At 41.8% G+C, this 27,177-nt stretch overlaps 1 protein-coding gene across 3 annotated transcripts in view; it reads right to left on the bottom strand.

The window, feature by feature from the left end:
• MAN2A1 (mannosidase alpha class 2A member 1) overlaps positions 1-27,177 on the bottom strand; it is a 158,003-nt gene that overhangs the window by 116,667 nt on the left and 14,159 nt on the right. For all 3 annotated transcript variants that reach the window (XM_038770504.1, XM_038770503.1, XM_038770502.1), the window contains exons 2-4: positions 22,147-22,407; positions 20,305-20,449; positions 4,170-4,341 (exon numbers count right to left, since the gene is read on the bottom strand). In XM_038770504.1, the coding sequence (XP_038626432.1) occupies positions 4,170-4,341; positions 20,305-20,449; positions 22,147-22,407 (578 nt within the window). The remainder of the gene's footprint in view (positions 1-4,169; positions 4,342-20,304; positions 20,450-22,146; positions 22,408-27,177) is intronic.

The following is a 27,177-nucleotide window of genomic DNA, read 5'->3' as shown; positions in this document are numbered from 1 at the left end:
GCGCTGCATGACAAACTGCTTATGTGTACATGCCTGGTGTCAGGAACAGGTAAGCACTACAGCCCAATTTTTTCCTTTCATGACATTTCACAAGAACACAACTCTGGTGCTGTAGGTGACCTGAATCTGTCTGTGTGTGTGTATTGTATTATGTTTTGAACTTGGAAACAGTAATACACTTTACACTATTTTCTATGGGAAGCTGTACTTCACTTTTACTGATGATATTTGTTAAGTGCTTACTATGTATATTATGAACTATGTCACTACACATATAAGTGCTGAAGGTAGCTGTTGTAATGACATGGTGTGTGTGAGAGAGAGAGAGAGAGAGAGAGAGAGAGAGAGAGAAAGAGGGAGGGGAGAGGGGGAGAGGGGGAGAGGGGGAGAGGGGGAGAGGGGGAGAGGGGGAGAGGGGGAGAGGGGGAGAGGGGGAGAGGGGGAGAGGGGGAGAGGGGGAGAGGGGGAGAGGGGGAGAGGGGGAGAGGGGGAGAGGGGGAGAGGGAGGGGGAGAGAGAGAGAGAGATTAATAAGGTTAGCGTGGGAGGAGCAAAGAGCAAGAACTGGGATATAAAGAGAGCAGATACTTAAGGAGATAATTGGTGGAAAGCAATGAATCCTGATAATTGCATCAATTCTGTATTTAACTTTGGCTGCAGAAACCTGACCTCAAAGGGAATTAAAAAAAAATGTTTAAGAAGCTGGATTCATATTAACCCCTAATAAAAATGCACATACAAATGGCTTTTGTCAAACTGCAACATCCTGCTGGTTTTCTTCATAAGATTCAATGGTTTTCAACTTACTTCATTTTGCATTTTCAGGATTTTACAGTAACTTTTGAAAAATGGATACCACCATTTTCCAAAGGTCTGCAAATCAAGTGTGGCTTTATAAAATCTAATTTATTCTAAAGTTATAATGACATAAATGCCATGATTGGGTCAGGCTGATAGTTCAGCCAACTCGGTAGTCTGTCTTTAACAGTGGAAATAAAATACTTGAAGGGTAATTGAAGTTTATCCTCCTTGATAGCCAGGATGCAAAAAGTTGATTTCTCTTCAAGGTAGATTTCCACCATACTGCTTTTAGTGTATTTACCCTTAATTTGATTAATTTTCTTTTTTATTCGTTTTTCTTTAAATTTTAAGATCAGGTGAGTGTCCTAGAAAAATATCATCTAAGTGTGAGGACAAAAGTCCTGTCACCCAGGATGCGATAGGACCGAGAAGGTTAAATTTGCCTTTTGGAGAAAGAAGCAGCACGTATTTGGAACAATTGAGATAGGGTACCCTTACTGATTGATGATAGCAAGTCTGGGACCGCATGCTTGGGATCACACTCTTTTTAGTTTTATCCTGTGTTGTCTGAAAAGCCTGCACAAGAGAGACATTGGTAAAGGCCTATTTAAGCGAGACAAATCAGTTGTTTCAGTATTCAAAACATTCCTTCACTGAGCACATGCCCCAACTTCCAAGTTGCTGCAATATTTCAACCTGCTGTAACTTCTTAGTGGGCTCTTCAGTGGGATAATGAATATGAGTATTGGATACCATCAGAATCAAACTAAAGGCTTATGTGCGGCTATTTACGTCTGTCTCCTCTAGGCTGCAAACTCATTGTGGGCAGGGAACATGTCTACCAACTCTGTTGCACGTACTCTCCCAAGTGCTTAATATAGTGTTCTGCACACAATACAATTAACACGTTTGATTGCTGTTCCTTCAGCCCCCACATGTGGAACAAGTCCCAGCCATCTCTTGCTCAATGTCACCATACACACCCACCTCCTTTCCCTCCGGAATGCCTACCGGCCATTTGGGCTCTAGGAATTTTGGTCGATCTGTGGCTCTCAGCCATTTTATGTTTTTGGTTTACATCTCTCCAGTTTGTGAGGCCTGGCCACCCTAGTCTATACCACAAGAATTGGCTTCATGCAGGACAGAGGCGATTACCCTCTTGGGTTTGACATCTAAGGGGCAAAGTTAATGAATTCATCCCCAAAGCTTTTTGGACACCCATAGCTAGTCCCCACCCCCGCCCCCCACAGAGCCCCAAAAAGTTCAGAGATGGAGTAGAGATAGACATGCCACCATCTGCCCACTGCCAACAGCAGGAGGAAGAAAAGGATACCAGCCCCACCGTTGTCATTTTCTGAGTCTTCTACAGGCACCAGGACTAGGGGTGAAGGTTTCCTCAGAGTTCTGCCCAAAGCACCAGGAAGAGGTGAACACTTACCCTCCCCCCCGATACCCAAATCTGCCAAGGCAACCTTGGCTATCCACTGCGGATGAAACAGTGGTCATTCACTGAAGAGCAGCCAAGGTGAATAATATCCCTTTTTCTTCCTCTTCCTCCCCACTTCCAAATTCTCCCTCCTGGTCTGCCTTTCTCTTCCCTCTCCCTAGTCTTCCGCTCCCTGGCTCTCCTATTTCAACCCCTTTCCTCCCCATTCTTCCCAGATCCAGATGAAAAGTTGGCACTCAGGTCTATGTCATGATGTATTTAACGATTCTTATTTTCAAGACCATTCCCAGACTGTTCACAATTTACTGTTCACCAACCTACCTGTTACTCTCAGAAAAACAAGTGTTTGAGAAGTGAATGCAAAATTTTCTGACAAACATGGATTTAAATCTCTACTGAAATGAATTTTCAGTGAGGTTCATTGAAGAGCTTTAGAGAGAAGGTGCTTCTAAGACAATCACAGATGTTTTCATTCCAAATGTCACTGATTAAAAACCACCAGATACAACTTTAAATGTTTTTAGTTATTCCAAATCTATTGAAATAAACACAGGAATTCAGGTGGAGTTTAAAAGTCAAATAAGTCAAACAGAACAAATTATACTGATCAATTAAACTGTGTTTCTGTTGAGTATTTAAAGAATGCTTCATGTAAGCTCTGTGCTCCAATAGGAGAACTGATTTTAAAGAAAAGTTAGCTATGGAATTCAAAAGTTAGCTCCTCTGCAAACAGGATTTTAGTTACACATCAAATATTTACTTCCATTTATTTGAATACAAAGAAAAACAGAACAGGGCAAACTACACATACTACCAGTTCTACAGTTAGCTATGGAGTGCAAATTAGTCCTTGCCTAACACCTGGAGCTTGGCAGCAGTCCAAAAAAAGCATTTAAACTCTTTTTTATTATGGCTTGTCAGATTTTCATAGGAATCTGCATTTTTAAAGGACATACACTGGCATTCTAGGATTCATTTAACCAGGAGCAAGAATAATGGTGGCTGTAGCCAAGAGAGGGATGGGGTGAACCTATACTGGTAGGATGGCTATAAATTGCCCTGGGCCAGTGGAAAATGTTGATGGGTCCAAAGGTTTTCTGAACCTAAATGAAAGACTGGTTTGAATTGGACAAAGTTTTAGCTTTAGAATAATCCCACTAGAATAAACTGAAGGAAGATCTATATTCAGCCATGCTTCTGCGTATCAAAGAACTAAACCAATGCCCAAAATAGCTCCCATGAAAGAAGAGAAATAAGACTAGGTTGGAAGTCCACTGTTTGGTAAGGACCATCTCTATATGTTGCCAACTTGTACTTCCCAAGCGCTTAGTACAGTGCTCTGCACACAGTAAGCGCTCAATAAATACGATTGAATGAATGAATGAATGATCCAACTGAAGGAGGGTTGCAACCAATATCAACTTCACAACCGGAATGAAGGACGGCTTTTTAAAAATGTACTGACACTCCAAGCTGAACAAAAGAAGTCAACCACCACCTCTCTCTGAAAAGACATGTTTCCCCAAAAAAGTTTTCAATTATTAATAATAATAATAATGATGATGATGATGGTATTTGTTAAGCGCTTACTATGTGCAAAGCACTATTCTAAGCACTGGGGAGGATACAAAGTGATCAGGTTTTCCCACATGGGGCTCACAGTCTTAGTCCCCATTTTACAGATGAGGGAACTGAGGCACAGAGAAGTGAAGTGACTTGCCCAAAGTCACACAGCTAAGCGGTGGAGTCAGGATTAGAACCCATGACCTCTGACTCCCAAGCCCATGTTCTTTCCACTGAGCCACGCTGCTTCTCTATAGCACAAAGCATAGTCAGAGAGCATAAGTATAAAATTAATTTTGCCAAATAACCTCACAACCCCATGAATATTGATAGTTTCAAGTTGGTTTCTTAAAACAAACCTTTTAACAGCATCCTTTTTCTGAATATCTATTCCATCCCACCATTTTGAAAAGTAAGAAATTTCAGACCACATGAATTTCCTTCTGTTGTCTTCTTGCAGCTTTATCACCATGTTATTGAGAATATGTTGAGTCTGGTCTCTAAAGTAGTCATCAAAAGTCTTCAACCAACCTAAATTAAAAGGAAATTCACCACATAAATCTGGATGGAATTAAGTCTACATTGGCTTCCATTTGATGAAATCTTCACACGTTTTACATTCCTAAATGAAATAAGGTACGTATTTCAGCATTAATAGAACATTTTGTCATTGCTAAAACAACAAGAAACTATGCTTAGCATCTAAGCACTTAATACCTCAATTATTACTATAAGTGTTGGTACTGCTTCGTATTTGTTCTATTATGCCACCAGGTGTCTGGCATTTGATATGCTCTGTGCCTAAGGGACCATGAGGCAATAGCTGCTGTGTCCTCGGGTGAGTCACAACTTCTCTGGGCCTCAGTTACCTCATCTGTAAGATGGGGATTAAAAAAAAAATAATGGTATTTGTTAAGCACTTACTATGTGCCAAGCACTGTCCTAAGCCCTGAGGTACATACAAGGTGATCAGGTTGGACACAGTCCCTGTCCCACATGGGGCTCACAGTCTTAGTCCCCATTTTACAGATGAGGTAACGGGCACAGAGAGGTTAAGTGACTTACCCAAGGTCACAGAAAACAAGTGGAGGAGCCAGGATTAGAACCCACATCCTCTGACTCCCAAGTCTGAGCTCTTGCCACTAGGCCATGCTGTGTCCAACCTGATTAAAATTTTATCTACCCTAGTGCCTAGAACAGTGCTTGACACATACTTAAGTGCTCAACAAGTACCATAATAATCATTAATAGTCTGTAAACTCATTTTGGGAAAGGAACGTGTCTACCAACTCTGTTGTACTGTAATCATCCCCAGTGCTCAGTACAGTGCTCTGCACATAGTAAGTGCTCAATAAATACAATTGATCTACTCAGCTTTGTCTTCTATGCTTTTTTATACTTACACAGTTTCATTTCAACTACTTTGCCCCCAAGCCCTTCCCAACCTTACCGATAGTGAGCTCCTGGAGGGCCAGAGCCTATGTCCAATTCTCAACCATGTATCTCCACCCCACTGCTTAGTTTATCCTTCTGCACATGGAAAGCACTTAAACACTATTACTATTATAGAGAACTGTTACAGAGAAGCAGCGTGGCCTAGTGTAGAGTGCATGAGCCTGGGAGTCAGAAAGAACTGGGTTCTAATCCTGCCTCTGCCACTAGTCTGTTGTATGACCTTGGGCAAGTCACTTCACTTCTCTGTGCCTCAGTTACCTCATCTGCAGAATAGGGATTAAGATTGTGAGCACCATGTGGGAGGGGGACTGTGTCCAACCTGATTATCTTGCATCTACCCCAGTGCAGAACAGAGCCTGGTATATAGTAAATACTTAAATACCATATTGCTATTACTACTACTACTTCCTAAGTAATTTGTCATTCCCCCCACTATAAGAGTGTCTGCTCCTTGAAAGTAAGGTATGGCTAATTGACTTATTATATAATTCATTCAATCATATTTGAGCACTTACTGTGTGCAGAGCACTGTACTAAGCGCTTGGGAAGTACAAGTTGGCAACATATAGAGACAGTCCCTACCCAACAACGGGCTCACAGTCTAGAAGGGGGAGATAGACAACAAAACACATTAACAAAATAAAATAGAATACGTACAAATAAAATAGAGTAATAAATACATACAAACATATATACATATATACAGGTGCTGTGGGGAGGAGGAGGTGGTAAGGTGGGGGGGGATGGGGAGGGGGAGAAGAGGGAGAGGAAGGAGGGGGCTCAGTCTGGGAAGGCCTCCTGGAAGAGGTGAGCTCTCAGTAGGGCTTTGAAGGGAGGAAGAGAGATGGCAGATGTGTGGAGGGAGGGCATTCCAGGCCAGGGGGATGACATGGGCCGGGGGTCAACGGCGGGACAGGTGAGAACGAGGTACAGTGAGGAGATTAGCAGCAGAGGAGCAATGGAGGGTACGGGCTGGGCTGTAGAAGGAGAGAAGGTAGGTGAGGTATAATTTCTCAATTAGTCTCACACCAAGCAAATGGTGGTGGAGTCTGACAAGGGAAGGGTGGCAGTAAGGTTTGGAGCCTCAACCAGAAACCCCAAATTGTCTATATTAAAGTCATTTGTATTTGAGCACTGTACTAAGCACTTGGGATAGTACAATATAACAGTAAACAGACACATTACTTGCCTACAACGATCTTATAGCCTAAAACAGCTAGACAATCTAGATTTTACTATGAATGTTTACTTGGTGAAAACATCCCCGTAAAACTCAGAATTGACAAAAGAACAAGACAAAATTCCTGCTCTATGAACTAAGGGAATAAGGAAAAACACCACTAAAATACAAGATAAGTGCAAATACGTAGTTAATGAATATATGCATGAGAGGATAGATATGAACATTAGTGCTTGGCTGGAGTGGTTAGAGTGGCCCAGGTGGTAATTTTATGGAATCCATTACCAGTGGATGTTATGTAGGCAGAAGTATAAATAGGTTTGAGAATGAGACTGTGAGCCCACTGCTGGGTAGGGACTGTCTCTACATATTGCCAACTTGTACTTCCCAAGCGTTTAGTACAGTGCTCTGCACACAGTAAGCGCTCAACAAATACGATTGATGATGATAATGAGTTGAATAAGTTTATGGGTTTTTAAAGGCAAAAGTTGACATGACCACCCTCCTCTTTCCGTGCCCTTCTATTCTCAGAAGCTATCAGTGGGACTAAGTATTTGCAAAAAGCCAGATAGATTTCTATCGCAGCAAAAAATGCAGCCATGGGGAACAGTTCAATTTCGTGGATTGGAGAAATCCATGCCAGAGTTTGGGGAACTGGGTTCTTTCAAAGATCTACCCCAATAGATGCTAAGGTACTCAGAGGCAGAAACCATGATATTCTCTTAGGTGCCTAGTACCGTATTCTGCACTCAGCAGGTTCTCCAAAAAAAATGCTATTCAATTAATGAATTCATCATAGTCTAAAGATTGGACTCTGGTTTGTATGCTAAGGAAACCCAAGTCACTTTTCACTCATTCTCAATCCTTCTCTACCACTACTATGATTAGGCTGTTTAGTTTAATACAGATTATTCAGTATTACACCTCATTTAAGTGTCTCTTTGGATTATCAATTATCTGAATTATCATGATTGGGTACTCAAGGTCTTACTGCACAGATCAATCAATCAATCGTATTTATTGAGCGCTTACTATGTGCAGAGCACTGTACTAAGCGCTTGGGAAGTACAAATTGGCATCACATAGAGACAGTCCCTACCCAACAGTGGGCTCACAGTCTAAAAGGGGGAGACAGAGAACAGAACCAAACATACCAACAAAATAAAATAAGTAGGATAGAAATGTACAAGTAAAATAAATAAATAAATAAATAAATAAATAGAGTAATAAATATGTACAACCATATATACATATATACAGGTGCTGTGGGGAAGGGAAGGAGGTAAGACGGGGGGATGGAGAGGGGGACGAGGGGGAGAGGAAAGAAGGGGCTCAGTCTGGGAAGGCCTCCTGGAGGAGGTGAGCTCTCAGCAGGGCCTTAAAGGGAGGAAGAGAACTAGCTTGGCGGATGGGCAGAGGGAGGGCATTCCAGGCCCGGGGGATGACGTGGGCCGGGGGTCGATGGCGGGACAGGCGAGAGCGAGGTACAGTGAGGAGATTAGTGGTGGAGGAGCGGAGGGTGCGGGCTGGGCAGTAGAAGGAGAGAAGGGAGGTGAGGTAGGGGGGGGCGAGGTGATGGAGAGCCTTGAAGCCCAGGGTGAGGAGTTTCTGCCTGATGCGCAGATTGATCGGTAGCCATTGGAGGTTTTTGAGGAGGGGAGTAATATGTCCAGAGCGTTTCTGGACAAAGATAATCCGGGCAGCAGCATGAAGTATGGATTGAAGTGGAGAGAGACACGAGGATGGGAGATCAGAGAGAAGGCTGATGCAGTAGTCCAGACGGGATAGGATGAGAGCTTGAACGAGCAGGGTAGCGGTTTGGATGGAGAGGAAAGGGCGGATCTTGACAATGTTGTGGAGCTCAGACCGGCAGGTTTTGGTGATGGCTTGGATGTGAGGGGTGAATGAGAGAGCGGAGTCGAGGATGACACCAAGGTTGCGGGCTTGTGAGACGGGAAGGATGGTAGTGCCGTCAACAGAGATGGGAAAGTCAGGGAGAGGACAAGGTTTGGGAGGGAAGACAAGGAGCTCAGTCTTCGACATGTTGAGCTGATGATGACATTTAATCTAAAGCCCAAAATTAATGCATCGTTGGGCACTTGGATTAAGAAAAAATTAAGAATTAAGAAATTAAGAATTAAGAAAAAATTACGTTGGAATTATTTTCAAAATGAACAATTTTTTAGATTACATGGGATAATACAAAAGACACTAGCTTCAAGGGAGCTGAAAAATAAAATAAATTCAACTGGACCATTTCTTTTATTTCCCATGTATGCTGTATTTATCAGAGCTATAATTTGCTGTGAGTCGAGTCCATTTCAGGTGTTTTGTACTGGAGAGTTTCCACCAGGAATTTGGCTAGATTGATGAATTCATTCTACCTTCAACACTTCATTTGCCCTTCAATAATCACACAAAATATTTCAATGACATTTGAGAGAAATACAAGCAGAGCTATGAATTAAAAACTACCATGAAACTCATCTGTAATAGATACTATCATAATAAAACACAATTAATGGAGAATTAACTGAAAGACAGCCTCATACAGTTTTCTATATTGTGCAATATAACAGTAAATTAGCTTTTATTGCTGCTACACAATAGGGTAATCAAGAAGTCCATTTTATGCTGAATTTGCTTTTTCTTTTTGTAAATTATTATAAAACTGCAATTAGCCATTGGTGTATAACCGAGCAAAAGGTGATTTTTTTTTTTTTTTAAAGAGGTAGGATTGGTTGAATGGTGAACATATGAACTACAATTCTTACTATGGGAAATTCAGTAGCAAACTAAAACAAGCTACGCCACAGATTTCTGAATTTCTAAAGTCTCAAAATCAAATTTTTTTACTGGCTTTTTCTATTTTAATCCAATCCCGGGTACTTAAGGTATATGAGCTATGAGTAATTATGAAAGGCTTACAATGTGAGTAAAAGATAAAGCTTCCAGGATTTTAATACCCAGAATAAACAAAAATCTTGGCTATTCCTAATTTAATATTAAGTCTTAATTTCCCACAAAGGATACATGAGCACTAAAATTTAAGAAAACCTGGAAGGATTTAAAATGTGATGGATGCTTTACTTATAACCTACTGAATCGAGATGACATCTTTTATATTAATTACGTATTAGCAAGGGTTAACTAAAATAAATATATTTTCTTTAATTTAATTTTCATCTGACTAAATTATACTTTAATACTATTTTTAAATGACATTTGTACTGAAAAACTGAAGCTCTAGGTTTTATGCATGAGAGTATTATGCTTTATATAAAATTAAGCCAGATGGCCATTCAGTGACCACAACTATCATTTTCCCAACAATTTCTGGCTTAATATAATTTTACTACATTAAAAATTGTCAACTGCAATTATTGACAATTTAGGATATCCCTAATTTAAACAGTTCTTTAAAATTCAGCCAGAAATTTGAATTTACTACTAAGCTTTAGGTGGCATATAATAATAATGATAATAATGATGGTATTTGTTAAGCACTTACTATGTGCCAAGCACTGTTCTAAGCACTGCATAGGAAAGTGGAGATGAGCAGAAGTGGAATTCCCTTCAAACAGTTTTTGAGCTCAGAGTAACTAGTTAGTTATGCACAATTTTGAGTCCTTGGAATCCTTCAAATAACAGAATTAAAGATATTTACCACTTTATAGCAAATACAATATTTCTTTTTGCTTGTGGAATAATCATTTTACATTTCTTGTACTCAGAAAAATGTTTAATCAATCCATCACATTTATTGAGTGCTTTCTGGGTCCAGGACACTGTACTAAGCTCTTGGGAGAGTACGATTTAACAAGAGTTGGTAGAAATCTTGCCTTCCCAGAAGGAATTTATAGTCTAGAGGGAGAGAAGACAGCCATTAAAATAAATTAGAGATTCATAAATAAGTGCCGTGGGACAGAGGGTAGGGTGAGTATCGAGGGCTTAAAGGGTGCAAATTCAAGTGTGAGTTGCAACACTGAACGGAGAGGGAGTAGGGGAAATGAAGGCTTAGTCACGGAAGATCTCTTTTTAGAATCTCCATTTACCCACATATTGTGTGGACTAATGAAGAGAGCCACTGAAAATTCAATCTGGCTATTGTAATGGCTCCTTGGGGGTAGGGATCGTGTCTACCAAATCTATGGTATGGTATCTCACGTGCTTAATATAGTGCCTGTAACACAGCAAGCCCTCAAACACCATCAATTGATTAATGACTTCACTAGAGAGCTTTAGTTAGAAGGGGGGTGGGGGGTGGGCAAGACCAAACAGAGAAGGCAGGGGCCAAGACCAGATAAAGGGCCCCCCCCCCCCCAAAAAAATCAGACAGAAAGGGGCTAAAGACCCCTCCCATTCTTTTAAGTGAATGGTGAACCTCCCTCAAATCTGTTACTAAGGTTTCAAAACTATTCGCATATGCTTTCTGAACATCACCCCCTGAGGGCAAGAGGTTAGAAATGATGCACCAATGTGCACTGCAATATTATCATGGGCATGATGTGAGAGCTCAGGCCTGGGAGTCAGAGGACCTGAGTTCTAATCCCAGCTCTGCCACTTGTCTGCAGGGTGACCTTTGGTAAGTCACTTCACTACTCTGTGCCTCAGTAACTTCATCTGTAAAGTAGGGTAAAGACTGTGATCCCCGTGTGGGACAAGGGACTGTGTTCAACCTGATTAGCTTGTATCTACCCCAGCACTTAGTACAATGCCTGGCACATAGTTAGTGCTTAACTAATACCATTTAAAAAAAAAAAATCCTGCACACATAGGAACAGGTTTTGGCAAAGCAGGGAACATGTCTACCAACTCTGTTATAGTGTACTCTCCCAAGCACTTGGTACAGTGCTCTGTGCACAGGAAATGCTCACTATATACCATTGAGTGATATAGATCCTGGGAAGCAAAATACAGTCATCCTTTCTTTCCCACCCCCCATCTTGAGCTTTTAAATATTAAAGTTCTTAGTCCAGGACTGTCATTCAATTCAGAGTCCCTCCACCACCGGGCTCCCCCCACCCCCTAATGTGACATTTTCCAAAGAACCATATTTATTTTTAAAAAACACTCTACTCTGGCTCAAATGCATATTTTTTTCAAGATTTCAATTAAAGCTTGTTTCCTTGGGGACCACTATGTCCTTTTGAAAATAGAGCCCAAAGCAATATATTTTTTCTACACCTAACATATGCAGGCATTTAAATAGCCCCATATAGATCCATTACTCCTCAATGAAATGTGTCATCAGTTCTCAAAACGTCCTCTGAAACCCCATTTGAAGAGGTGAGAAATACTGGTGTTGACTCATTTTCTTTAAGGTAACCTTTTTAAAATGGTCTTCAATGCCCGAATCAAAGACGACTAATTTTTGATTAAGAATTAGAACCGGACAAAGCTATTCCTGACTGCCTCCAGCATTCATTTCCAAACTCCCCAATTTGCTTATGATTTCTGTGCACTGTGTTTTTGAAATCCAAGTGGTCATCTAAAAAAAAATGTCACAAGCTACTTATTAAAATAGCCCATACAGGCTCCCCACAAAGCCACATCATAAGACGAAATCTGCCAGCTTTCTCGGGACAGCATTAGAAAGGCACATGCACTGGTGCTCACATAATCATTGCAGCAATTTCCTTTCCAAATAGTTGAAAACTAGCATTTATACTGAATTCAGCTCACTTACTATACATGGAGACTCTTTCCAATTTGAAAACTGACTGTGGTTACATTTCCTGTTAGCAAGAGTAATTTATTGTGCAGTGCTGGGGCCTATTAAATTATTCTACGTGCTGTCCTGCATTACCCAGTTTTCTATTATGTAGCAGCAGTATGGCTTAGTGGATAGAGCATGGGCTTGGGAGGCAGAAGGTCACAGGTTCTAATCCCAGCTCCACCACCTACCTGCTCTGTGACCTTGGGCAAGTCACTTCACTTATCCGGGCCTCAGTTCCCTCATCTGTAAAATGGGGACTAAGACGGTGAGCCCCATGAGGGACAGGGACCGTGTCCAACCTGATTAACTTGTACCTAACCCAGTGCTTAGAACAGTGCTTGGCACATAGTAAGCACTTAACAAGTACCATAATCATATTAGCAAGTCAGCTATCCTTTGCAGCAGCCAAACCCATCTTACTGGTTTTTACTCAAGTTGCCTAAAATGTCTAAACATCAAATAGATTAAAATAGCCTTTGGTCCTATGGTTTGAGCAGATGACAAGAAAAGTAGTAGTTGATATTTGCAACAACAAAAACAAGGGAGGGCTGCGGAAGAGGAAAAACCACCACTACAGTTGGTAAGATTAAGGTCAGGGGTATTCTCATTGCTGAAACAATCACAGCACAATCATTCTTTCAATCATATTTGAGCGCTTACTGTGTGCAGAGCACCGTACTAAGCGCTTGGGAAGTACAAGTTGGTAACATATAGACACGGTCCCTACCCAACAGCGGGCTCACAGTCTAGACAGGGGGAGACAGGCAACAAAACAAAACATGTGGACAGGTGTCAAGTCATCAGAACAAGTAGAAATAAAGCTAAATGCACATCATTATCAAAATAAATAGAATAGTAAATATGTACAAGTAAAATAGAGTAAAAAAGTCTGTACAAACATATACACAGGTGCTGTGGGGAGGGGAAGGAGATAGGGTGGGGAGATGGGGAGGAGGAGAGGAAAAGGGGGGCTCAGTCTGGGAAGGCCTCCTGGAGGAGGTGAGCTCTCAGTAGGGCTTTGAAGGGAGGAAGAGAGCTAGCTTGGCGGATGTGCAGAGGGAGGGCATTCCAGGCTAGGGGTCGACGGTGGGATGGGCGAGAACGAGGTACAGTAAGGAGGTTAGTGGCAGAGGAGTGGAGGGTTCGGGCTGGGCTGTAGGAGAGAAGGGAGGTGAGGTAGGAGAGGGCGAGGTGATGGAGAGCCTTGAAGCTGAGAGTGAGGAGTTTTTGCTTGATGCGTAGGTTGACAGGCAGCCACTGGAGATTTTTGAGGAGGGGAGTAACATGCCCAGAGCGCTTCTGCACAAAGATGGTCTGGGCAGCAGTGTGAAGTATAGACTGAAATGGGGAGAGACAGGAGGATGGGAGATCAGAGAGGAGGCTGATGCAGTAATCCAGTCGGGATAGGATGAGAGATTAAGCCAGCAAGGTATCGGTTTGGATGCAGAGGAAGGGTGGATCTTGGCGATGTTGTGGAGGTGAGACCAGCAGGTTTTGGTGATGGACTGGATGTGAGGGGTGAATGAGAGAGTGGAGTCGAGGATGAAGCCAAGGTTGCGGGCTTGAGATGGGAAGGATGGTAGTGCTGTCTACAGTGACAGGAAAGTCAGGGAGTGGGCAGGGTTTGGGAGGGAAGATAAGGAGTTCAGTGAGTGACTTACTGTGTGCGGTGCACTATGCACTTAGAGCACAATATAAGAGAGTTGGTAGACACATTCCCTGCCCACAAGGAGCTTATAGTCCAGAGGAGGAGACAGACATTAATACAAATTATGATTATGAATTACAGACCCTAAACATTTTGAGGTCCTTAAATACTGTTTCCATACAGTGACAATAATGGCATTTATTGAGCACTTTCATGCATTCATTCATTTGTATTTATTGAGCACTTACTGTGTGCAGAGCACTGTACTAAGCACTTGGAAAGTACAATTCAGCAACAGATAAAGACAATCCCTACCCAACAACGGGCTCAGTCTAGAAGAGGGAGACAGACAACAAAACAAAGTAAGTAGACAGGCATCTTACTATGTGCCAAGGCCTTACTATGGGCTGGGTTAGATACAAGATAATCGGGTCATTCACAGCCCCTGTCCCACAAGGGGCTCACAGTCTAAACAGGTATTTTATCCCCATTTTACAGATGGGGAAACTGAGGCATTGAGATGTTAAATGGCTTGTTCATCACACGGCATGCAAATGGCCGAGCCAGGGCAAGACTCCAGGTCTCCTGTCTCCCTGTGCCATGATTTTCCCATCAGGCCACATTGCCCACATATTCTTATTTCAAAAGGATTATTCTCCTGGAAGTTGTGAAGTATGACGACCTGTAAAAATATCAAATTCGTTTAACAATCCTCCAAAAATGGAAAATTTGGAGTCATCCACTTTTGAAAACTGGAACAATCCATTCACCTCCAAATTAATATGCTATGAATATTAAAAGATGTATAAAGGACAATTCACTGCCCACCCTCTAATTCATGTATTTCTTATCTATTCTGTTCCCAATGTCCTTTCTTGACAAGAAAATTAAATATTTCAGCTGTTTATCTAAAACAAAATAGAGAAGTAGACTGTAGATACAAAGGTGTGGTAATTGTGTTTTAATCACCTTATTAAATGCAACATGAACATATATCAACTAGCTTTCAATTTCATGGTCAATGGTTTGAAATTTTTCACAAAGGTAATATTAAACAAAGTTACCAGCAGTTTTCCTGCTGACTTTTTCAGTCTTGCATTATCTTAGTTTACATAGGCTTATGTATGGAAAAAAAAATTCATACTCTGCCATGTAGATCAGAATGCCAAGTGTGTTTTGAAAGAGGGCACATTTTAAATGAATTCAATAAATTTCAGGCAATAACAAATTGGCTGCTTGAAAGACACCTGCTATAGTAATGTCACTCCAAAAAAAATCAGAAAAGTTTGAATATTTTTTTCATAAATATTCATAAATTTAAAATGAACAAGTGCATACATTGAAGTCATGCACACAGTTCAAAAAGTGCCTTATTGCACCTATCTGCGGCACAAGGCCAAAACTCCTAGACTGTGAGCCCATTGTTGGGTAGGGACTGTATCTGTTGCCAAATGGTACTTTCCAAGCAGTTAGTACAGAGCTCTGCACACAGTAAGCACTCAATATGATTGAATGAATGAAAACTTTGGATTTTAAACAAATCTGTGAAAAGCATCTCCATCTGGATTGGACAGCAATGCAATACTGAGACAGTCTGAGCTGAAACTTGCTTTAAATTGTTGCTGTAGAAAACTCAAACAAATCTCATAAATCTCATTTAGAGAGTAAATTGCCTAATTACACATTCATTTAGCAGTATTTTACAAGGAAGAGAAGTTAAAAAGATCAACATTTGCCTTGGAATGTTTGAGCACATTCTTTTCATTTTCTTGATGAATTTTTTTATGAAGAAAATGATGGCTTTATTTTTCACAGAATAATTGTTTCCTTGAATTCTACATTATCTCCACTTCAGACACTCAAACAGCTTTGAAGAATTCTGGGTTACATCTAGTTTTCAATAATACCAGACTGTATAACAATTTTGGGTGGGGAGGGGGTGCAGGAGGAAAACATTATACATACAGATTTCCAATGAGAACAAAAAAAAAAAAAATTCAAATAGTATTTAAGACATTCATGAAAATAAGCACTGGCTCATCCCCAGCTCATCAACAAAAATGAAAATCCAGTAGTGGGCTTAAAGCATTAAAGATTCTATGCCCTTCAGTTGTTTTTTTTTATGGTATCAATCAAGCACTTTCTATGTGCTAAGCACTGTACTAAGCACTGAGGTAGATAAAAGCTAATAAGGTTGGAAACAGTCCCTGTCCCACATAGGGCTTACAGATGAGGTAACTGAGGCTCAAAGAAGGGAAGTGATTTGCCCGAGATTACACAGCAGACCTGTGATAAGAACCCAGATCTTTCCAACGCCCAGGCCTGTGCTCTATCCACCAGCCCAAGGTGCTCAATACATGTTACCACTGCTGCTGATAATGACGGCACAGACATGTTTGCTAGACCCAGCTACAGGAAACAAAAGCCAGCCCAATTCTAGTCCCTCTCAACCCAATCCAGGGTCCAGGACAACCCCATAGAAGGGGTGGAGCTTGAATTCATTCAATCAAATTTACTGAGTGCCTACTTTGTGCAGAGCACTGTACTAATTACTTGGAAGAGTACAATACAATAGAGTTGTTAGAAATGTTCTCCCCCCAAGAACTTGCAGTCTAGAGGGTGACTCATGCTAGCTGAGAATCTTTATAAAACTCCAGTCCCATAGTGGTTCATTATCCCATTCATAATAATGGTATTTATGAAGTCCTTACTATATGCTAAACACTAGGGTGGCCACAAGGTAACCAGATCCAGCAGTCTATGTTCTACAAAAGGGTAACAGTCAAAGAGAGAGAAGAGCTATTTTATCCTCACTTTACAGATGAGTCCATTTTATTTATCAAGCACTTACTGTGTATGGAGCACTGTATTAAGTGCTTGGGAGAGTACAACAGACATTCCCTGGCCACAAAAAGCTTACAGTACAGAGGAAATTGAGGCACTGAGAAGTGACTTGCCCAAGGCATACAGGAGGAAAGGGGTGGAGCCTGACTAGAAATCTTTCCACCAAGCCATCCTGGCTCCTGGTGGCTTATCTACTATTGTGCAAAAACTATTTTAGGACATTAAAAAAAAATCCCAGGACCTCTGTCAATTGAAAAAGAATTTTTTTGAATGCAGTAACCCTATTTTCAAAGGTATTTACTGATTTTTTTTTAATATGGCTTCCATTTTGTTTGCCCCTCAAAACACTGAGGAACTGAAATCTACATGATTCAAGTCCTGCAGGTGATTTGGTATTTAAGTTTGAAATATAATTACCAAGGATAATTACTTTAAACCATCTGTGCAAATTCTGGGTTTAGTTAAGAAGCTTTTTCTAATGTCAAAATATGGACAAAGTTAAATCTGCTTCAGAAAACAGGGCCATTATGTGAGCCAAACTGTCTGATCAAGGCAGGTGGCAAAGTGATCTAGCAGGAAGAGCAAAAGGAACAGAAGAAGATTAGTAAACTTCGGTTCTGAACCCATTTTAAGTTAGTTCACTATGTGACTACAAACAAATCTAGATACTTGTCTATGCCTCAATAGCCCTAACGTAAAAAATGCCTCCTGCCTCTAATTTATGTAGAGGTCAGGATTCATATACAGTATCTTACAAGAGTTTCTAGGAAGAAAAGTACTAAACAAAAATAATTTAGTGTCAAGAGTTTACATTACCGCTCGTGAAAAGTACCTGGGCCCCAACAATGGGCATTATCTTTTTTCATTTGCTGCTACCCACATCTGTTACATATGGGCGGGGTGGAGGACGTGGGGGGACATCAGCTGAGCAAGAGCTATGGTAGCTCCTTCTCAGTTATCCTCCCCTACCTGAACCACTCCACAGATTTTGGGGTCCTGACTGGGGTCTGGATTGGGACAGGGAATGTGTCTACCAACTCTGCTGTATTGTACTCACCCAAGTGCTGAGTACAAAGCTCTGTACACAGTAAGTGCTCCATCAATACCACTGATTGAGTGACCAGGACAAGACAATATTTATTATTTAAAAAAGGGCGGGGGGGGCAGGCGGGGGAAAAGATGAGTAGGACCATTTGGGGCATGGGGCAGACCGGGGGGGTGGGGGATGAAGGGAGCAGGGGAACATACAAGGAGAAAAAAATAGGTCACAAAGATGCAGTGAGTTGGGGGTTATGGAGCAAAGTGGGATGAACTGTAAGCTATGCAGTAAACTCACTATAGGCAGAGGATGTGTCTGCTTATTGTTATACTGTACTTTCCCCAGCACTTCATATGATGCCCTGCACACAGTAAGCGTTAAATACAATTGAATGAGTGAGAGAAAGGAGTGGGGCAAAACATCATACATGTAGAGTCACAAAATGAAAGTCTTTCCCCAATTAACCCTCATCCCCCACTATTCCCTCTCCCATCTGCATCATCTATGCCCTTGGATCTGTACCCTTTCAGCACTTGGTATTCACCCCACCTTCAGCCCCAAAGCCCTTGTGAACATACCTGTAACGTATTTTAATACCTGTCTCCCCCTCTAGGACTATATGCTCCTGGTGGGCAGGGAACATGTCTACCACTTCTGTTGTACTGTACAGTGCTCTGCACACAGTAAGCACTTCATACCACTGATGCTGTTGCACACCCCACCCCCATTTTAGGAACATGAATGACAGTTTCTGCTTCCACTGGTTTAGCTTAAGTCTTCCAGGACTCGAACTAGAGCTAGGAGAGAAGCTCTTTGAAGTTCTCCTTGTGGAGGATAGTGTAGCATCCTTAAAAGGCTCCTACTAATCCAATGACATTCCATCGAGGGAATAATGGAGAGGGGAAAGGGAGCAACTTATTCCTAGTTACTTTTATTTCTAAAGGGGTGAGGGCAGGCTAAGAGTTACAAAGCAGCATGCTTACACATGAAACAGATTTGCTGAAAGGTGTCTATACAACATGAATGAAAACTTAGCTGGCATTCAGCTGGAGGGGAGGTGGTCTTGGGAGCAGGGGAACCTGTGGATCTAACAAATCAAAACAGCTGTGCTTGTAAGTAGGTGGAGGAAGGAAGAAGGGAGGCAACTGATTTACCCAAATGCCTCTTCCCTCTCAAAGGGGATGAGAAAGGGACTGCCAATTTGGGCCACCACTTCCTAGGTGAAATTAAGTCAATCTCACATCCTCCTCTTCTTGTGTCATGGTAGGGGAAGGGGAGCAGCTCAATGGCAGGGAAGGAAAGAGGTTGATCCCATGGCTGGGGGTTGGGGTACAGAGGTAAAGCCATAGATTGAAGATGGGGAACCCCACCAAGTTAGGGAGAGGAGTCTTATTTTGGCTCTACCTAAGCTCAGAGGGGTTGGCCGGGGACAGTTATTTCCTGCCCAAAAAAGCTATGGGAGCAAAATAAATGGCAACTTCCTCAAGCCCAGGGTCTATGGCCTCCACGGAGCAGGGGGTCAATAGAGCATGGCTTAGTGGGAAGAGCACAGGCTTGGGAGTCAATTAATCAATTGTATTTATTGAGCGCTTACTGTGTGCAGAGCACTGTACTAAGCGCTTGGGAAGTACAAGTTGGCAACATATAGAGATGGTCCCTACCCAACAGTGGGCTCACAGTCTAGAAGGGGGAGACAGAGAACAAAACATATTAACAAAATAAAACAGAATAGATATGTACAAGTAAAATAGAGTAATAAATACATACACACACACACACAAATATACATATATACAGGTGCTGTGGGGAAGGGAAGGAAGTAAGGCAGGGGGAATGGAAAGGGGGAGGAGGGGGAGAGGAAGGAGGGGGCTCAGTCTGGGAAGGCCTCCTGGAGGAGGTGAGCTCTCAGTAGGGCCTTGAAGGGAGGAAGAGAGCTAGCTTGGCAGATGTGGGGAGGGAGGGCATTCCAGGCCAGGGGGATGACGTGGGCCGGGGGTCGACGGCAGGACAGGTTGTGTCAGAGTCAGAGGTTGTGGGTTCAAATCCCAGCTCCTCCAGTTGTCAGCTGTGTGTTATTGGGCAAGTTACTTCACTACTCTGTGCCTCAGTTACCTCATCTGTAAAATGGGGATTAAGATTGTGAGCTCCACATGGGACAACCTGATAACCTTGTATCTACCCCAGTACTTTAGAATAGTGCTTGGCACATAGTAAGCCCAAGAGCCAAATTGGTCTCCAAGAAGAACCAGAACCACAGGTTGCCACCCTTGGTCTAGGATCTCTGTTGAGAACTCAAGGGGACTCTGGAACCACCCCCCTCAATCGGTGGTATTAGAGAGCTTACTGTGCACAGAGCACTTTACTAAGCGCTTGGGAGAGTACAACGTAACAGTATTTGTAGAAACGTTCCCTGCCCACAAGGAGCTTAGTCTTCTTGGGATCCTCAATTCTCATAACTGTCATACACTAATGAAGATTACCAATAATAAATGGAACACATTTTAACACCAAAGATCAAAATTTGGGAAGTCTTTGGAGAAGACACCCCCAGAAGATTTTAAATTGCTTAACAAGAAAATGTCAAATTTATTATTATTTTTTTTTTTTACCTGGGTCATTATGTGAATGAGGTACGACGAACACTTGAAGTGGTTCACTATCCCATTCATTTTCATCATATGTAATATCAAATCCTTGTTTCCAAACTCCTCCATCTGGATTGTCAAATGGAAGAAGGCTGTAGACATCCAACATCTAAAAAGATCAAAGGTCAATTTAAGCAATTATCTTGATAGGGTGAAGCAAAAAAAACAAACAAAAAAAATCCCCAAAAAGTCTGTGATCCCAATAACTCAGATTCATTGAAGTGTTATCATGGATGAGATTCAGTAAGGTTTATTTTCCACCTAGTAGGAGCTGAAGGCTTCATAAACAAGTCATCACTTGAACCATCAAAAAAGATGAGTCCAATAAATTCTGTGTGCTTGGATGAGTGTGCTTTTCCCAATCTATGGTATACAGTATCGCAGCCAACCACTCATCTTCAATCCGATCAACCTGAATTATACAAAACATATGCTGATGGAGGTCTGTGTTTTTGATTTTTGTGTTTTTGTATCATGGAATTTATTAAGCACTTATTATATGCCAGGCACTGTACTACATGCTGGGGTAGATACAAGATAATTGGGTTGGACACAATCCCTGTCCCACAAAGGGTTCACAGTCTTAATCCCCATTTTACAGATGAGGTAACAGGAACAGGAAAGTGAAATGACTTGCTCAGGGTCACACAGACCAGCGGCAGATCCGAGAAGATCCAGGTCTTCTGATTCCCAGGCAAAGCTGCTTTTCACAAATTAGCACCATCTCACAAATTTGCATGTCACATCCAATGTTTAAGTTCACTGAAAACTTCAGCAATTTCGGTTTTACATGCTAGTCATGCATTTTTACACAATGAGAATGCTAGAATTTGGGAAAGTGACTGGGTTCGTAGTTTTAGGCAGATACATCTTCACCATCTTGGAGCTTCTCAACACTTTCGTATGTGGCTCTTTCTTTTTGAATAAAGTTACCTACTCTGGGTCATCGGATAAAAGCCTCTTGGCACAAAAAAATTTCTTTTATATATATATTTGTGCTTCCAAGACCACACTACAAAACTAGTCTTTTATATATTTTATGGTTTTCCTTCATTCAATAATATTTATTGAGCATCTATACACAGAACACTGAGCATTGGGGAAGAGTACAATGGAGGATTAAATTACATTCCCTCATGGAGGTTCACCATCTGAGATGTATTCCACTTTATATACTCAGGTATTAGAGCTGGAGGGTTGTTTGTGGGATATAAACTATATATAAACACAAAGGAAAAGGTTGATTATTATGAAGTTTTTAAAATTAGAATAGTGCTGAAAGTTTTTCTAACGTTTCAGTTATTTGGTACATTTCAAAAAAACAGTCAAGAGTATTGCTAAGGGCATTTTTCTATTTAGGAAAACTGAAAAGAGTGAAAATAACTTCACCACACCTATATATTCACTTATCCTTTCCATATTTGAAGATCAATATAACAAATCTCCTGCATTCAATTAAATGCCTGTTAATGACAGACCCCAAAATAGAAGATACCTCAACCTAGTTAACATTCATATTTTAGGAGGAGAATTCAGATATTCCTAGTGGCAGAGCAAAAGATCAAAGTGCTAAGGAGACAACATTCCCCTCTCCCCCCCCCCCCCACAAAGGAAGACTTTGGGGAAAGTCATTTTAAAAATATCACTAAAGCTCTTACAGCCTTCTAGGAAACAGAAATAGCAGCTAAGAAAGGGCTTCAATTCAAGTGGAAATAAAAAAAATACACAGTATAGGGAGGAAAGGAGAAGCTTCTTACAAGTCCTAAAGATGAGCAAGTTCAGGGAAATTATCCTCTTGTATCTTACCTGCACATCGGAATCCTGACTTCCACTTTTTGATGCAAATAAACAATCCTTGGGATCAACTGGGAGAGAGACTGGAGCAGATGGCAGAAGCTCAGAGAAGGATCCTTGACTGAAGTTATTAGCTTCTGGGGTTTTTTGACCATCCTTCACGGATTCACTCAGATTGATGACAGAGTCTCTAATGTTTGAGATAATCTCATTATTTTCAGCCAGTAAGCGCTCCAAATGGTCTATTTTCTCTTGCAATATTGAAAGCTGACCCTGTATTCAAGATAAGAAAGCACACAAAATATGATTTGGATAAGCCATGCAGATAATTCTCACCAACTAGTTCTCACAGGGCAGCAGAGGGGCTCCACCCTCTCTTCTTGCCAAAATGCTGAGGAAAACTACTGGACAGCTCTGCCACCTTCCTATTTCTACCCTCAGGGCTCCCACTCCCAATGAAGCAGCATGGCCTGTGGCGAGAGCACTGGCCTGGGTGTCAGAGGACCTGAGTTCTAATCCCAGCTCTGCCACTTGTTTGGGTGTGACCTTGGATAAGTCACTTCACCTCTTTGGGTCTCCATTACATCATCTGGAAAATGCGGATTAAGACTGTGATCTCTAAAGTGGGAGAGGGACTGGGTCCAACCCTATTATCCTGTATCTACCCCAGCACTTATTACTGTGGCTGATATATAGTAGGCGCTTAAATATAAATTTAAAAATTGTCTTTTCAGTTGTTTTTGGATATGCGGCATGGTCTAGTGGAAAGACTGGGTTTAGGAGTCAAAGGACCTGGGTTCTACTCCCAGCTCTGCTAATGATGATAACTGTAGTACTTGCTAAGCGCTTACTGTGTGCCAGGCACTGTAATAAAAAAATAATTGATATTTGTTAAGCGCTCACTATGTACCAAGCACTGGGCTCACTCTTTTAATCCCCATTTTCCAGATGAGGGAACTGAAGCACAGTGAAGTGACGTGCCCACTGTACTAATCGCTGGGGTGGATACAAGCAAATCAGGTTGGATACAAACTGGGTTGAACACAGTCCCTGTCCCACACAGTCTCACAGTCTTAAGCCTCACAGTGTTAATCCCCATTTATGGATGAGGGAACCAAGGCCTAGAGAAATGAAGTGACTTGCCCACAGTCACACAGCAGACAAGTGGCAGAGCCGGGATTAGAACCCTTGACCTTCTGACTCCCAGGCCCATGCTCTATCCACTACACCATGCTGCTTCTCTGCTACTTGACTTTTGGACACAACTTCTCTGTGCCTCAGTTTCCTCATCTGTAATATGGGGAGTCAATACCTGTTCTCCCTCAGACTGTGAGCCCCTTGTGGAACCAAGACTATGTCTGACCTTATCATCTTGTATCTACCCCAGTGCTTAGAACTGGAGTTGGCATATACATAATAATAATAGTCATCCTTAGGGTATGATGTACATTATCTCACCCTTCCTTGTATTTGGCACCAAACCTTACCTCACCTTATTTGTAGACGGTAAGCAATGGCAAGACCAGGCACTATGTCTAATTCTCACCTGTGTACTTTTCCCAGTACTCAGTACAATGCCCTGCTCACAGTAATCAACTGATAAATACCATTACCACTACTGTCCAAATAGGCTGTCATCCACAGGATGACATCCTCTGCTCCAGGTGCAAGTTTCTGGGATTCCATTAACAATGGAAATTGAGGCAAATAAAGGGTTTAGCATTCCCAGTAAGAGGAGGGGAGTGGGTATCTCAGAGAGACCGGTCCCATTTGTGCATCTACTGTCTACCGACTATCATACTGTACTCTTCCAAGCACTTGGTACAGTGTTCTGTACACAAGTGCTCAATAAGTAGCATTGATTGACTGAGTACTGTCCTTCCACCCTCATGGTGACATGGGGAGGGGACCCTCTATCAGGTTCCTCCCCCTGGCCTGGAATGCCCTCCCTCCACACATCTGCCAAGCTAGCTCTCTTCTTCCCTTCAAAGCCCTACTGAGAGCTCACCTCCTATAGAAGGCCTTCCCAGACTGAGCCCCCTCCTTCCTCTCCCCCTCCTCATCCCCCTCGCCCTACCTCCTTCCCCTCCCCACCTGTATATATGTTTGTACAGATTTATTACTCTATTTTACTTGTACATATTTACTATTCTATTTATTTTATTTTGTTTATGTTTTGTTGTCTGTCTCCCCCTTCTAGACTGTGAGCCCGCTGTTGGGTAGGAACCGTCTCTATATGTTGCCAACTTGTACTTCCCAAGTGCTTAGTACAGTGCTCTGCACACAGTAAGTGCTCAATAAATATGACTGAATCAAAAGGTGTGAGGAGGCAGCAGCATAATGTCCGCCACATGTCTGCTGTATGACCTTAGGCAAGTCACTTAATTTCTCTGTGTCTCAGTCAACTCTTCTGTAAAATGGGGCTGAAGACTGCGAGCCCCATGTGGGACAGGGACTGTGTCCAACCTGATTACCTTGTGTCTACTTCCAGCACTTAGAAAAGTGTTTGGCACACAGTAAGCACTTAAATACCATAATTATTATTATTATTTGGTGGGGGGGGGGGGGGGGGGAAGAGAGAAGAATTTAAGATAACTTTGGCTCTTTAACCAATCAATGGTATTTGAGCGCTCACTAGGTGCAGAGCATAAGCTTTCTTCCTCCCGAACAAATGACTCCAAACTATCAACTGACCCCATACCTCGCCAGCAAATACCCTGGCTAAAATGAGTGAATGAAACCAAAAAAAGGGGGAAGGGGGGAAAAAAAAGGAAAAAAAAAAGAAATAAAGTTGTCCAGGCTCAACTAGTGCCTCTGTATAATTAGTTTCAGGAAACATTACCTGCCCGCAACAAATCTAACACGTTTTAGAAGTGAAAATGATACAGTAGAAAGACAACTACTTAATCTTCTAGGTTCCCTTTGGAACCTAGCCTTCTTCATCACTCATGTTTCCCCAATTCTCTGTCCAGTCTTTTTGTTCCATGGAAAGTAACCTCCTATTTTTTTTTATTTATTCACTTCTCCCACTTCCAACCCCATGCAACTACTTATATTTCAATCAATTTTCTACTTGTTAGACAGCAAGGTCACGGACGAAGCAGCATAGCTTAAAACCCGTTCAAAACCGGTCTAACAGGAAAATTAAAGTTCAAGCACAAAACTCCCCCAAATGAACAGAGAAGCAGCATGGCCTAATGAAAAAGCACATGCCAGGGAGGCAGAGGACCTGGGTATTGATCCTGGCTCTGCCGCTTGTCAGATGGGACCTTGGGTGAGTCACTTCACTGTGCTGTGCCTCAGTTTCCTCCTCTGTAAAACGGGGATTAAGACTGTATCCAATTCAATCCACTTGTATCTACCCCGGCTCTTAGTACTGTGCCTGGCACATAAGCTCAAATACTGTACCGAAAAAAAAAAAAAACCCAAACACTATTGGGACATTTTGAGAGAAGTTGAGCTCCTCTGCCAAGAGTATGAAAGTCCTCCCCTTGGGAAGGAGGTGGAATAGCTCTTAGGAAGAGCTTCAAAAAGCAGTTAGTTGAGGTTCCTGTTAAACTATATTTCTGATCTGCTTTTTTTTTTTAGTATTTGTGAAGCACTTTATAATAATGATATTGATATTTGTTCAGCACTTACTACATGCGCCAAGCACTGTTCTAAGCACCGGGGTAGATACAAGGTCATCAGGTTGTCCCACATGGGGCTCACAGTCTTCATTCATGAGGCACAGAGAAGTGACTTGCCCAAGGTCACACAGCCAGCAAGTGGCAGAGGTGGGATTCGAATCCATGACCTCTGACTCCCAAGCCTGGGCTCTTTCCACTAAGCCATGCTGCTTGTGCCAGGCATTGTACTAAGCACTGGGGTAGATACAAGTCAGTCAAGTTGGACAAAGTCCTTGTCCCACATGGGGATTAAGACTGTGTGCCCTATTTCATAGATGAGGTAACAGGCACAGAGAAGTTAAGTGACTTCCCCAAGGTCAGTCACACAACAGACAAGTGGGGAGCTGGGATTAGAACCCAGGTGCTTCTGACTCCCAGGCACGTGCTCTATCCACTAAGCCATGCTGATTTTCTGCTCCCAGCTAAGACCACAACAGAAAAAGACTTCCATGTGGCACAGTATTTCTCTTCTTCAGCTATATCTGGGTGAAGGGAAGATAGGGTGTGCTATTTTGGAGTTATTTTTAGAGCAAACCCTTAAACCCTTTTCCAGCAGGGCAAGGCCTTAAAATGGCTGTATTAGTTAACCTATGGTGACTGGTTTCTAGTAATCCAACAGTCAAGCTTAGCATTTACAGCTTTAAACTAGGTCGTGACTGGAATCTCATATCACACACCTCCACTGTAATGCTCCAAGCACAGAAAGCCTAATTTTGGTCCTAATTAGATATTTAGGCTTTTCACCTATTTATCACCACTCATGAAAGAAAAGCTTCAGAGCCTAATAGCTTCATACCTGCCAAGCTACTCTCCATTTCAAACTATACTTCTGATCCAATTTAACTTACTCCAAGGTCACCCCAACTAAACAGAGCAGACTCCCACCCTTCCTCAATTTAAAAAAAACAAAAGAAACAAAAAACTCTCTCCACAGCCCCATTGAAAAAAAGAAAAATCTTCCTGAAGTTGCTCTTCCTTGAAACAGTCTAGCACACACAATGGTGGTGTTCATTTTAGTTATAAGGAAAAAGTTTCAGAGATCTGTGCCAACCAACAAGTAGGAAACTGACTTCCAAATTACTTTCTGATCTACATCCAAGTTTGTTAATGGGCATGCAAAGACAGGTTTTAATGCTCCTAAATTATTCCTCCTAAACATCCTTGCAAAAGAGTACAGATAGGAGGAAAGTTTCATGCTTGCTAACTGAAAATTCAAAATGCCTATTAAGAATTAAAAAAAAAAATGCAGGTTAACCATTGGGCTTTTCACTCAAACTGGTAGACATTGATAGCAATACTTTTGTACCTGAAAATGGCATTCCTGAAACCTATATTTTTTTTATGATATTTATTAAGCACTTACTATGTTCCAGGC

This window comes from Tachyglossus aculeatus, chromosome X3 (genome assembly GCF_015852505.1).
Source record: "Tachyglossus aculeatus isolate mTacAcu1 chromosome X3, mTacAcu1.pri, whole genome shotgun sequence".
Classification (NCBI taxonomy): Eukaryota; Metazoa; Chordata; class Mammalia; order Monotremata; family Tachyglossidae; genus Tachyglossus; species Tachyglossus aculeatus.
Note: the sequence above shows the minus strand (reverse complement) of the source record. Positions and strands in the feature narration are given on the sequence as shown.